This window comes from Alnus glutinosa, chromosome 8 (genome assembly GCF_958979055.1).
Source record: "Alnus glutinosa chromosome 8, dhAlnGlut1.1, whole genome shotgun sequence".
Taxonomy (NCBI): domain Eukaryota; kingdom Viridiplantae; phylum Streptophyta; class Magnoliopsida; order Fagales; family Betulaceae; genus Alnus; species Alnus glutinosa.
This window is the reverse complement of record NC_084893.1, coordinates 29660448-29675217: the sequence shown is the minus strand read 5'-3', so window position 1 is coordinate 29675217 and position 14770 is coordinate 29660448. Positions and strand designations below refer to the sequence as shown.

The 14770-nt window shown below is 36.1% G+C and overlaps 1 protein-coding gene across 1 annotated transcript; it reads right to left on the bottom strand.

Moving 5' to 3' along the window:
• Positions 1-325: 325 nt before the first annotated feature.
• On the bottom strand, positions 326-10753 carry LOC133875624 (general transcription and DNA repair factor IIH subunit TFB1-1). The gene is made up of 20 exons (XM_062313814.1): positions 10249-10753; positions 9521-9599; positions 9160-9221; positions 8849-8912; positions 8313-8463; positions 7851-7926; positions 7525-7620; positions 7238-7282; positions 6234-6290; positions 5936-6091; positions 5755-5820; positions 4849-4972; positions 4577-4633; positions 4351-4460; positions 4080-4271; positions 3816-3929; positions 3541-3618; positions 2657-2704; positions 1109-1177; positions 326-843 (listed from the first exon to the last, which is right to left on the bottom strand). The coding sequence occupies exons 1-20, from the start codon at positions 10327-10329 to the stop codon at positions 757-759; spliced, it is 1812 nt and encodes a 603-aa protein (XP_062169798.1). The 5' UTR covers positions 10330-10753; the 3' UTR covers positions 326-756.
• Positions 10754-14770: the final 4017 nt, after the last annotated feature.

The window sequence follows — 14770 nt, the reverse complement described above, 5'->3', positions numbered from 1 at the left end:
TTGCATACCGACTAGCCAACCGGCTAGCAAAAATAACCTTCCGCTAACCAGGTAAAAATGCTTTAAGCTGAGGAAAATGACTCTTGCAGAACAGTTGTGTAACTGTTGTGCAAGGTCTTAGAGATATAGGGTGGATCCCATGTGGTGGGTTCTACCACATGAGTCCCACATAAGACTCATCCCATATCTCTAGAGTGGTGCACAACAGTTGTACCAATCACTCCTCTTAAGCTAAACTAGTTAATTACTCGTGTTAAAATTTAAACTCATGAAAAGTATTTCTTGACGTCAGTCTCAAACAAACCCAGAGAAAAAACACACGATGGACCAGTTATCGAGAATGGATTAGCATTTTAAATTACAAGTAACCAATCAAGAGTACAATGCAAATTCAGCCTTAACCAACAAAATTCTTGGCAATTAACATCCCAATATAACATTATTATAACCAAATGGCATTTAACAGTAACAAAACATTTAAAGTGGGGCCTTAACTGCTAGAAACATACAGGATTTGCGTTCTGATCAGGAGGTGCAGCAACAAGGCAATAGTAGGTCTTCAAGTGAGGCAAACAGTCGGTCGTCAAGTTTCAAGCTTTCAACTTTTTGCTATTTTCTGATGAAGATGATCTCAATCCGATATAAGCTCAGAGCAAAATTGATGTCATGTAGAGTATATATGACTGCTATAAGATAGGGACAGCAAAGAATGTTACTGCCTGATTAGATGTAGCCGACAAGGGTGGTATTATTCTCCTAGATGTATCCGTTTGGTTTCTCCCCACTCTTTGCTGATCTCTTCTGCAAATCTGATTCGTAATGTTGAAAAGCAGCATCTAGAGCCTGCACCAATATGGTCTTTGGCCGTGAGCTTCAGCCATCAAATGTATGCAACTACGAACACCAACTCGAGTCCCGACCCAAAAATAAATCATCCAGTATGCACACGGATGCTTCAATTATAGTATTAATTGATTTGTTTAGTTTGATTGTGTTGGTATGGAAAGGAGAGGGAAGAAACATCAAGAGTACACGCGGGCCAACAGAATATGTGACTGGCTACCACTGGCTTTAGCAGTCAAATTGAGTACGGAAGACAAGCACTTACCTGATGCATAGGACGAACAAGGAGGAAAACCTGGTGGCGGAGGTCTGAGGGCACGGACTCCTTTAATTCCTGAAATTTGATTAAAGAATAAAATACAATGTTGACGAAAAGAATATGCAAAACTGAACCCCAGCAGGAAGGAGCAACAGACACCCCCACCAAAAAGAGGTCAAGAAAAAACAAACATCCAATGTTTCCAGAAACAAAGAAAAGACATGATAACATGATTCATGTATACTTCTTGCTCGATACGTTATATAGTTGGATAGCGCCTCATCATAGTTTGAGTGCTTTTACTTATGTAGACTTTTTAAATTTATTCTATGTTCGTCCCTTTTAAGGGTTTTCTTGTATACTTCCCTTGTATAAGGATTGCGCCCCTCTGCGCGTTTTTTTTATAAATTGCAATCACTTATAAAAAAAAAAAAAAACATGATTCATGTATACTTCTTATGTACTGTACTGTGTAAGCTCTTTGAATTTTATTGAAATTCTTTTACTTATAAAAAATAAAAATAAAAATAAATAAATTAATAAATTAATCATGCTAAATTTGTTAAAATAGATCAAGATGAAACAGAATTTATGAAATGGATATTTTACTGCAGTTCCCCTCCAAAATTGTCACAAAACATAATGTGAAAAAAAATTAATAATAATAATAATAATAAAGATTCATTTCAACAAAAACTTCTGTTCACTAACCAACACAATATTGAGAAGAAAAAAAATCAGTAAGAACTTGTCCTCACAGCAGCACTATGTAAGTTTGTTCCATAACATTCTTAATTGTTTACTTATTTTTACTTTTCTAGCCCCTTTCAGTCAAATTAATTTGGTACTAAGAAAATGACAGACAAGGACTGAAGAAACAAGAATCCTTTAGTACACTCCTTCAAACAATGTCTTGGTGGAACCATCACACTGCCCAACCAAAAGGGGGATCTTATTAAAAAGAATAGTGTGGCACCAGAGGGTGATTTTCACAACTAAGCTGTGCGACATGAAAATCATTTTCTCCTTTTCAAGGATGCAGCTCTGCAGTGAAAACTCGAGCAACACCCAAGACATCCCTGCCTTAATAAAGAAACCAAACTTCATTGTTGAGCTTTGCGAAACCAATCTAAGTGAAAAAATAAAAAAATAAAAAAAAATTACTTTTTCCTACAACTATCATGGAGCAAACTGTTACCAGCTGATCTTCACATGTTGACATTCTTCTTAAGAAGAATATTTGTTACCTTGCACAAGGAAATCAAGAAGCTGTCTTTTTTTAAGATGGGAAATTGAGACACTAATATTACAAATATATAAGACAAGGGTAAAGTTTGACCATGCATTTGTCAGCATTCTTACTTGAACAACAAAATTAATGCAATATCACCAAATTATGTGTAACCTTGAGATGCGGTCACCAAATGGGCAAAATTAACTTAAAACAGCCGTGAGGATTCCAAGTCCTCTAAAAAGTTAAAGGTAGTAAAGATTGTCTATATGCTAGCGATGAGATGAAGAAAATAACCATGAACATTCTATATTAAAGAGTACCTCCAGCTGTGGATATATTTTTGACATGGCATCCTTCAATCTGCTCACCTGCACATCAATCACCAAATGAACAAGGCAATAGGCATGCTGACTCAATCCAATCAAAAGACTACTATATCCCGTAAACGAGTGAAAATATCCTTGTACAGTTTCCCTTTTCCCTTTTAGTGAATAAAAGGTAATTCATATTCTAAAACTTCTGAAAAGCAAATTGAAATGCTATTATGCATTCAGTATCCTCATTTTAACCATTATCACATTTGAGGGTAAGCTTCTTGACTATATTCTGTGGCCTAGATATAGGAATGCCTCTTGACTCCTCAAGAACCACAAAGTGTAACCAAACCATTTAATCACAGCCGATACGCTTCTATCAGCTAATAATGGTTCGGGGAAACCCATACATTCTTAAACCGATATATTCTTTTGCCAAGTGTTCTTAAACCAGTATACTACTGAAAAGACATAGAGAGTCCATTATCCTAAGATTGGGCTTTTATAATATTTCAAAGTAGGAACAAGATTTTTGATAATTGATTCAGAAAGGTTCAGAAAATCAGAAACTTTGATCCATAAATAAGAAACTTCCCACAACTTCTAATTTGACAATATCTAGCCCATAAATGTATGAAACCTACCTTTACAACTTAACAGTGTGCAAAATTATAGTTGTGCTACATCCAAGAGGCTTATAAGTAGTTTTGCTGATGGTACTATCTATGACTCTTCTGCATACAAACAAATACTGGAAAATAAATAAACGAATGTGTCTGACATAATGACTCTTGTTCATGTTCACAAATACAGCACTGACTTTTTCTTTTTATAAGATTCTATTGAAAAAAGAAAAGGCCGTACCCCTAGTATGCAAATAAAGCACTTACCTTGGCATAAAGGTACGATGTAGTGATTGGATATGAGGACCAAAAGTGCCTTAATAATTCTTGAATTGATATCCAATGCTGGAAAAAGAAAACCCTTCTTATAAACATTAATATTGCTAAGAAACCAAGATTTATAAAATATACAATAGCACATGGAAACGTGTTCTTATGTGGCATGCTTAATCTGGAAGGAATCAAGTATAAATAGCGAAGTTTAGGAATTTTTTTTTCTAAAAGCAGCTATATATAATTTTAATAAATTCCCATCAACTCACATGTAGCAATTCCTCCTTAGTTGTGATAGGCATCCTGTCCAGTATACTCTCTTGAACATTCTTTCCCAGCTGATATTTGGTACTTGAGATATTCTGGGTCAATCCATTAAGGACCTGAATCATACAAATTACACAGTTAAAAGTATGAAATATTTATCGCATATCATATCTAATATCGTTTTGTTTCCTTCCTTCCTTTATTTTTTTACGTTATACATGATCTCATATATAATATCTTAGTTGATGTGAAACAAAGGTTATTACCGTAAGAGCGACCTCGGGTCTGACAATTGGAGCACACAATCCCGTAGCCTTTATCTCAGATATTGAACCCCTCAAAAAGCCATATGCTTCCTCAGTACTCAGGCTACATCTCAATTGTTCTGCTCCAGCTCGTGCGTCATCAGAAGTTTTAAGTGCATTAACTTGTTGAGAATCAAAGTAATCACGAGGATCCTGATTTTAGAAAACCACAACGTAAAACATCTATATGCTATTAATTTCGAAGAATCGTAAAATGAAGACAAAATCCAACCTTGATACAAAGTGGAGCAAAAGGATGATCGTAAGGTGCCTGAAGGTCCTCCATCTCAGTCATCCGAGAAATCCTATCAATTCTCTCCTCCTTGGTATTCCCATCAGATTCTTCACAACAACAGCAAAAGAATAAGTGCAAGTTCTATAAAGAAAGAAAGAGTTCATTTCTTTTTTTGTTTTGGGGGGAAAATCAAATGGAAGAAACAAAAATAAACCACACTAACCCCGTCTTGAACGTGCAAGTGCTTCTGCTACGGACATTGGATCGTCCAACTCTACATCTACATTCAGGTTTATAAACCAAATTTATCTACCGGAAGTGAATAAATAAAAAGGAAACTCAGCAAATTAAACTAACTGCAATTTTTTTTTTTCAATCAAATTACTGTTCAAAGAAAATGAAATTCTGAGAGAAACACGTAATTTATTTATAAAATGGTTTTTTTTTTTAAAAAAAGAAAAAGAAAAAAAAGATAAATTCAAGAGAGATCCATACCTATAGTTCTTCCTTCAAGAACAACCTCGCCTTGCCGGTTAAGGTCTTGTAAGAAAGTTCTCCTGTATTGCTCATGCTGTGATTCAGTTATATCCTTGCTACCATCACGAAAAATCCCGTGATCCTGCATTTATACAACCGGATAAAATGACAAAGGAAAGTCACCCAAACCATTTTCCACAAATCAAAAGTACATGATCATATCTAATAAGGAAAACAAAAGAGAGCTTCAAAATTATTATTTTTTTAATTTTCTACTCTTTGGAGAAGCAATGGTACATATATCATGTATGAAAGAATCATAGAAGCTGCAAATATTTTCCAACTTTTAACATATATTACCTATCGTCTCCCTCAAAATTCTAATGGACAAGCAATAATCAAATCACACTATTTATTTAAAGTGTCAGACAAAATATCCATCTTTTACCTTGCAAATGAATTAGGGACCTTCTTGCCCTGGTTGAGTAATTCTATACATGCAGATATAACACACTATCAACCATGAATCTTGTCATGTAAATGATATTGTTTATCCCATTAGAAGAAGGGGCAAGGGGAGGAGGAAGAAGTATGGCTTCTCCAACAGTACAAGTTTGAGTTCAAAAGCTGCTATTAAAACAACAGTAACTTTGTATTATGAAATATAAATTCAAGACTAGCTAGACCACTTCAAAATCAAGTAGTAAATCCATAGAAATCACTATCAAGACTCCATGGTAACTTCAGAATTTTCCAATTACTTCATTACAAATCTCCCTGTCATCTTTGCTTGAGTCAAAAAAATTAAAAGAAAATTATTTGGGCTAAATATGAACCCCCTCCCCAAGAAAAAAAGAAGAGAGAGAGAGAGAACTTAAATGCATCAACTAAAGGAAATTACAAGAATGGTCTTATCCCACATACTGGGAGATGCATGTAATCATCCCCTTGGTCGGCTTCCATGTCTAGAGTTGGATCAACCCGTTGAATCTGTCAACAAGAATACCATTGGAGTTATAAAAGTACTCTCAAGTAATCATAAAAAATAATGACACAGAAGTATTCCAGTAAAATAAGGAAATCCCAACTTTCTCAGAGAGAGCACCTTTCGCCGAGCTTCACTTGCCAATATGTCATCATCCTTCAGAAAAATGGCTAGCTCCTCGTCTTCAGCAGCCTCTGCTGCGGCTGCAACAGCATTTTTTCTACTATGGAGATATTCAGCTCTAAAATATTTTGTCCAGAAGTCCCTTTCTGTCATCTAGAATTCAAAAATCAACCAAGAAAACACCAGCAAAAGCAAAGTAAGTGAAAAATTAACAATAAGTCTCACAAAATCATCTGATAAGTAAACTTGCTTGATAATTAGTGAAAAGAATAAATTTTTTCAATGCCCTCGCTACCTTACTAGGAACAAGATTAAGAAATGCCTGTTGAACAGCTGGTTTCAGAGCAAAAATCTGAAAGACAAGTAAAGAATTAACACCAAGGAAACGAGACAAATAAAGAATTGACACTAAGGAAAAGTAAGCAGAATAAAGATGTGCCATGATAAATAAGCCAGCTCCCTTCCACACAAATGTGAAATGTCAACAGTTTTTTTTTTAATTTTTTTATAAGTAAAAATGTCAATAGTTAAACACTAATGAAGTCTTATCTCAGACAATGGCAGCAGCTTTGCAGCTTAAGAATTCAATATTAGAGTATGCATGAACTGAAATAAATCAATATAACTATAATACTATTAAAAAAAACCATATTATAACAAATAAATCCTTACCACATCTTCAAGTTCATTAAGATTTCAAATATTTTGATTTCATATAATTTGTTGGGAAAAAAACATTTTACCCCTCCAAAGTTTGACAACATTTTCACTTTTACCTCCGATGTTTAAAAAGTGGCAATGTACCCCAACCAAGAAATAATTAACGGAGTTTTTGAAATTTTCAATGTAAGCACTCCGTTAATTATTTCTTGGTTGGGGTACATTGCCACTTTTTAAACATCGGAAGCAAAAGTGAAAAAGTGGTCAAACTTTGGGGGAATAAAATGTATTTTTCCCTAATTTGTTCTAAATCCATCTTTTGTAAAATGTATAATACTAATGTGCATCTATAATCATGTTCTGATGTTTGGTTCTTATCTTTCTTCTTATTTAGATTCTTCCTGTATCATTTCTGAATATCATCATCTATGAACCCCGATCAAACCAATCAACAACTACCAATATAGCAGTCAATCCCAATGCTTAAAACCATGCTGAAACTTGAGCCAACTATTTCACAAAAAAATTGCCGTAAAAGTTTAACATCCTTAAGAGATATTTGGATAGGTCTCAGAAAAATTGGCTGCTAACAAACACCTAGAAAACCAAAACCCAAAGAGAAAAATAAAAGAACCATGCCTGATATTTGATCTCGGGTGTCAAATTGAATGTAACCTTGTTTGTCTGAAAATACGAAAGAAGAAAGAAAAAGAAGTAAAAGAATAATTAGTTTCCATGAATAAAATCACAAGCAAAATGCAACTAGTAAAGGAAAAAAACATTTACTCTTGCCAATAAAAGAAAATTCAATAATTCATAAGGCTTGTCTCAAAAGAATTGGTTTAGATCTATAAGATACTCACATTGTAATACGAGCATATCCATGCAAACACAACACATGCAAAAGAGAGAGAGAGATGTCGTACCCGGCCATCAGTCTGGGGTCTTGTATCTAGAATCATTGAACTTTTAAAACCAACCAGTTGCTTCGACTTTCGGCCACTGTCTCCATCCAGCAACCTCTGCATTAAATTTTAGGAGAATAAAATGTTACAAAACCCTATTAAGATGATAACAGCTTTTAATTCAAAGTCTTCCATCGGAATGTTACATAATTCTATTATCAACAGAAACAACAGGTTCTAATGAAGATCTTCCATAGGAAGACTATAAAAAGCTCTAATCATATGGAGCTCCAATTTCAAATGCTAAACAAAAAGCTACATATCACATAAATAATAAAAAATATTACCTTCCTTGTAGCCCAGAACTCAGATTCTGTCAAGATATTACCAAGCACAAATTGCTTATGAAGTTTCTGCAACTCACTGTAAAAGTAAAATGACATCAACCAACAAATAAAGAATCCAAAAATAAGAAAACTATAAGGTGTACGAAAATAACCACATTCAACAGCAAGAAGTCCACTAAAAAACAATACTGATTTATAGGAATATTCCTAAAACGTGTAAATCTAACTTTCCTTAGCATATGAATTAACCAACGTTTATCATAATATTTATAGCTTCAGCATCATATGTATTCAAAACCAAAGCAAGAGTAGATCTAGATTCAACTAAAGCTGAATTAGAATTAAGAAATGAGAAATAAAAATAAGATGACTGGAAATTATAAAGCAAGAGGTGGAGCACTACCAAATAGGTCATACTAAAGAATGCGTTTTTATTACATTTGTATAATAAAGTAAATCTACCTATTCTCTCGCAATAGCTTTATTCGAAGCTCCATTTCTGCTGTACTGAGTTGTTCATCAGAATAAGTAACCGCAGTTTTATCAGAAGTGGCTATCACAGCCTCTCTGGACTTCACTTTCGCAGCCTCTCCCGATTTTGCAAGAGTATTTGCTGTTCATAAGGCAACAGATGCCACATCTTCAGGATAAACAATTTCCAGCAATGCAAAATGCAAGTATTAACAGAATAATCACTTTCACTACACAAAAATAATGCAATGCAGATGGAAAAGTATGGACAAGGAAAAGACAATGGTACATGCTTCTTAAGATCCTACAATCAGCACCAAAAAAAAAATCCTACAATCAGCACCAAAAAAAAAAAATCCTACAATCAGCACTTGCAAAAGGTTATTCTTTAAATGCAAATACAAAGGGGAAGATTCATAGCAACTATTATGACCTAATATAATGTCTAAACATTTGAACAAGATTGATGGCACATTATTATGGACTAAGAAACTTCAATCACTATCGCAGATGTAATTGAGACTTACCAACAAACTCTCGGCAAACATGAAGATCTGAGAAAGTTTCGAACTCAAAAATGTAACTACCGCCCTGGAATAGCACAGAATAGAAATTCGTATATTTCATCAATGACAAAAAATGAGGGAAAAATAACATTTAGTACAAACTATATAAATGTAAAGACACAGCCAATTTATCATAAGTATCTCTTATGTCAAGTACGAACCCCAATTTTCAAGGCACTTGAGCCATGATGGGTGGGTAGTTGCACATAAAATGTCTTAGAGGCTTAAGCATTTAAAGGTGTTGCATGATAGTTATTGACATGAGGGAAAACCTGATCAAGGGCGAGATTAAGCAATGGTGGATTGTTAGATCCCTCCTTAGTGTTTTTATGACCTGAATGAATATTCACAACAAAGAAGGAAAGACATCAACAACTTTATCACACAAATATAAGCCATGAATACTAGAGAAAAAGTATGAAACGATATATACATGGATTCTCAAAATGGATCGGCAATTTACAGGGAAGCCACCCCCACCCCACCCCCCCCCCCCCCCCCCCCCCACCCCCAAAAAAAAAAAAAAAAACCCAAAACACACACCATGATGGTTACAAAAGCCGCTCAAGCAAAGTGCTTAAATGGTAAATAACTTTGGACGTGACTAAAACATATAAAAAAACAATGAAACACCTTTTATTGATCTAAACTCTACATCAGTCTTTGCGGTTGAAGTGGGATCATTCGGCTTGAACACAACCTTGCTCTCAGTCTACAAAAAAAAAAAAATGAATAAAATTAGAAAAAATTCAAAGAAATCGATAATAAGAAATCCCCGCATCACCTAGCCAATCATACACACGCTTTTCTTTTCTTTTCTTAAAACAAAATAAAATTTTTAACTGCAAAAAAAAAAAAAAGGTGTGTTCGGTCAGTGATTGTCTTGCAAAAAAACCTTGTCCTTCTACTTAGTTACGCATATACAATTTCCTAACACACCTATGGTATGAATTGAATTATTCATTTTTTCATGAAATTTTCAGACCTCTATCTGCAGCAACAGTCTCTAAAATCACTACACCGTTTCAATTGCCATCATATAACGTGATGGTTGCTCCTAATTTTAAAATCACACTACATACAATAATTTGAGCCATATCAACCGAAACTCCATTAGCAATCAATAAAGTCCAAATTGCAAAATAGCACTGCTAGACCTAATAACAGCATTATGTATATCACCATCATATCATATCACAAACGAACTATAGAGTGCAAAACAACATTATGTATTGGCAGTTAATGTATAATAAAATTTTACACTATGCTCATAGTTTCTTTTGCTAAGATCCATTAATCAATAACAAAACAATATAAGAAAAATAAATAAAAATTTAGGAGTTTATGCTGGCATTATGTACCATCTTCAATACACCAGGAGTCCCAGGGCCTTTGGCCGAGGTCTTGTACTTGGCCCGCTTGATCACATGCCCGGTCGCCATCGTCGCCACGATCGAAGTAATTAACGAAATCGCTCAGTCAATTAAATCCAATTGATAAAAAAAATATTAATTAGGGATTGAATTAGCGGTATATAGGTTGCTTTCTTGAAACAAAAAGATTAATTTAGGGTTTTCGCTTGTGGTTTGCGGGTGAGGGAGAGCTTAGGGATTGGGAAAATGCGTGACAGTAAATGAAGCTACAAAAAGGTGCGTTGGGCACTGACGAAGAAGAAGAAGAAGAAGAAGAAGAGCACCAGGAAAAGAAGAGAGGCTCTTTCACTCTCTCTCTCTCTCTCTCTCCGAGACAGAGGCCAAGCATGAGGAAAGGAAGGAAAAGGTGTAGACTGTGTATGCTCGTGCTGTACGACAATGTTTCCTCGGAAACGCTTGGTATCGAAATTCTTCGAGCCGCTTCTAAAAGCCGTTCGACATCGTTTTGTCTGTTTTTTTTTGGCTTTTTAAGATTACCATTTTTAACTTTACATAGGAAAATAAAATTTCATGTTTATGCTCTTAAGATTTTAGGATAATGACTCTTATCGCCTTATGAGTTTAAATATGTTTTTGAGATTATAACTTTGGAAAGTCATACAATATCACGGTTTAAAACTTTTCAGATATATTATGTCTATCTTTTACTTATCTTATTTTCATATATATCATTAAATTTGTAAGGATCAAATTGAGTCTCACAAAATCAATAATAAATTTGAAATTTGATCATGTGCAAATGAGTATGGGGGAGTGATCCTTGCACTCTTTGTGCACAACAATGGTACAACACCTAGGTACATTGAATAATGATAGTTGTACACCAAGTGTACAACAAATGTACAACACCCCTTCACAAGGGGTGGCCCCCACACACTGTGGGACCCACCCCTTGTGAAGGGGTATTGTGCATTTGTTGTACACTAGGTGTACAACTATCACTCCCCAGGCACATTAGGGTGGGACCCAATGTGTGGACCCCACCCCAATGTGCTTTGGTGTTGTGTCATTGTTGTGCATTGTGAGTGTTTTGATCATTTCCCAATGAGTAGGAGATAGGAGATTAAGGAAAATGTTAAATTTATAACATCATCACAACAACCACACAACAACCCCTCATATGAGGGGTTGTTGTGATGGTGTTGTGTATGAATCAAATCCCGGGGGTTAATGTCTAACATGTCTTCTTCTTTTTTTCATTTTTATTCAGGCTCGTGGAATTTTTTAATGTTCATTTATTATTTACTTAACTCATTATGAAAAAATGTTTGGTATGGTACAATTTTTACTACAAATTTCCTTTTATACTAACTTTGGCAATCGACGATTGGTAAAATTATTAAGCTACTAACTAATCAAACTCTTCAACTGCCTCTGGAGATCGAATGTCATGGGTCTACCTTGGGTCATCTTCAACCTTCAGCCATGGTGTAGAGGAATGATGACGTGGAAGGGATCAGCTTGGGTCAGCTGTGTAGAGGATTCCAGAAGTTCTATAAATTGTTATGTAGATGTTAATTTACCTTTCTGCCCTAATTCAATATTCCTTATTGTTAGTCGTTTGGAAGAGAGAGAGTATGGATGTTAGTTGGTTAGAAAGATTATATCCAAATAGTATGTATAATAAGTGCAGCAGGAGAGGGAAAGGGAGATTAAGAATGAAATTGTAAACTTACCTTTGGAGAGATTGGGCCTCTCGAAGTGCTCTATATTTCAATTACAGTACTATTCATCATTTCTTCTTCTTCTTCAACCCCTTTTTCCACTATTAATCCTTGGTTACTCAAAAACCCCTTTACAACTGGTATCAAAGTCGTTCCTTCCTCGCCCATTGCTTCCACAAACTTCTTTTCTCTCTCTCTCTCTCTCTCTCTCTCTTCCTTTCTCCATGGCCGAAGGAACCAGGTTGTTTCAACTTTCAGAATCCTTATAGGAATGCCAGGTCGCTATCCTCTAGCAACACAACACCACCACCACTTTCCAGCAACAACAGCTCACCCATGATACGACCTTCCAGCAGTAGCTCACTAAGATGTCGGAGATGATCTGTACCTTGGTCACCACCCAAATTCAGCCACCTCCAGATAGGCCTCCTTTGGACCATCAGGATGATCGCCATGCTCCGTTTGAGGCTAACCATGATCTTCCTCCAGGGGATAGAATGCTCCAGTCTCGTCCCTTGCAACTCGACTTTCCCCATTTCAACGATGAAAATCTAGTAGGATGGACTTATAAGGTTAATCAATTTTTTTGAATATTACCAAACTCTACTCTACCAACGGATCCGTATGGCCTTTTTTCCATATGGAATGGGAGGCTCTCATTTGGTTTCAGGACGCCGACAAGTCCGAGCAATTTCCAACGTGGGACGCCTTTGTGCAGGCTCTCCTCACTCGTTTTAGGCCGGTTTATGACAACTCCATTGAAGCTTTGATGCGGTTGCGGCAATCCTCATATGTGGCAAAATATACCACTCAATTCAAGGCCCTCACGAATCAGCTACGTGGAATATTTAAGAAGAACAGACTGAGTTGTTTTCTCAGTGGATTGAAGGATGACATTCGCAGTTCCAGTGCGAATGTTAAACCCCACAAGCCTCGTGGTTGCCTTTGGCCTCACTAAGCTCTAGGAAGAGTATATCTATAGCTCCAAATGTCCTTTTCACACTGCCACTACGTATTCTTTTGGTAGACAGCAAAGTTGGGGCCATTATGGGAATTTTTCTGCCTAGCCTCTGGGTCCATCTTCACCCCAATTGGCTATTCCTTCCAACAAGCCAGCTTTAGGTCTTCATGTCCAACGCATCATTGCAAGTCAAATGAACTGGTAACTCAATTTCACCATGTTTAAAGGTGTGAAGATATGTTAATCGTGTTGCCTTTGTTCGACAATGAACTGGGTAATAAAGCGTTTACCCAATTTAGTAAATGACCCTATGGAACTCGATTGAAGATTGTCGAACCATCTTTTAACGGGCCATGTAATCGGGAAGGTCCGACACACAATTTCGTTCGATGCCCCTTGTAGGAGAATGTGAGATTTATATGTTCCAATGTGGTCCACCATATCCTTAGACCCATCATATGAATCAACACGGGGATTTTAAAATTAAGAGGGAGGGGTGATTCCATAGTTTCCTTTATGAAAGAGAAAGTAATCCCTTGAAGTATAGTTTCATCAATTGAATAATGTTCATCATTCACTTTTTTCAAAAGTGATGAAATATTAGGGATTATAAGTGAAGTTTTCTCTTGTAACTTTTAAAAATTTGGCCTAGAGATCATATTGTTGAGCGTTAGGTAGACTTCTCTCCCCCACTTGGTAGTTTTAGTTATGGATGGTTTCCTCAAGAATAATGGTGAAGTTAAGCCATGATTCTTAATGGTTATGCATCGTGTGAAATAGAATCTCAGGAAGTTAGTCCGAGTAGGGGTGTGCAACCTATCGTGGCATGGGAGTGGCCGAACATTCTCTACTTCTTCACTCCCAAATGGGCATACTTCTCGGGGATGGTTTGATGCAGGTAGGATCTCGTTGCCATCCCGAGATTTGTCGGGCTTTGGACTTTTAAGGACTTTGTTACTTATGTTGGTATAGTTTTTGGTATGGTGATGTGTCATATTTTTATGCATTCTCTCAAACACCTACAAGAAAATTAGATCAATACAAAAGCTTGTCGGGTGTGCCAACGAAGTCTCATTCCGATGCCTAAGATAGATTTGAATAGACAAATATATAGAAATATGAGAGCACGTGAATATCAGAGAGATCAGAGAATTTTGATACTTGGAGTAGGGTCCTATTTATAGGCATGTAGTTCTGATACATTTAGGAGTACTCAAATCATAGTTTAATTAGGATTATAATCCCTAGTTCGGGTAGGACTAATATCAACCGAGTTCGATTAGAGCTCTTATCCCATATCTTGTGGGATATAAGAGCTTATCCCGAAATATTTGGGATAGAGTCCTTTTGCGCCTTTATAGGAATTATGAATAAGATTTTATCTCATAAATCCCGGCTGTAATAACGGGATAGGTATTTAAGCATATCTCATCCATATTGCCTCGTGGTAGTCCCAATAAATCTGTTCCCTAGACCAACTAGATATGGGCATTCCGTATGCGTTATTCTCGTGTTCTTGGGACAATAATGTTTCGAGACGTATCAACTGTATCAGCCATTGGTTCTGGTAGCCAAAGGATATTATTGAGATTCTTTGAGGAGTATCCAAGACCGTGACGATCGACTGGGTCTTCATGGGTCTTTCTCAACCGGCTGGGCCCAGAGCTCGGTCATAGGTTCACTCGAGTTTTGGAAATGATAATTTTCACAACACTATCCAGGCCCAAAGTGTCACCACAGACTGCCCAGCCCCAACGGACCATTCGGTAATCCAGTACATCAACGTGGTAACGTTTTAATAATTTAATTCGAAAAAAGAAAATAT

Coding starts and splice junctions, on each gene's coding strand:
- LOC133875624 (XM_062313814.1), bottom strand. CDS start 10,329: ATGGCGACCGGGCATGTGATCAAGCGGGCCAAGTACAAGACCTCGGCC. Junction 5,821..5,935: donor CAAGTGAAGCTCGGCGAAAG/GTGCTCTCTCTG, acceptor TCTTGTTGACAG/ATTCAACGGGTTGATCCAAC. Junction 4,461..4,576: donor ACTTGCACGTTCAAGACGGG/GTTAGTGTGGTT, acceptor GTTGTTGTGAAG/AATCTGATGGGAATACCAAG.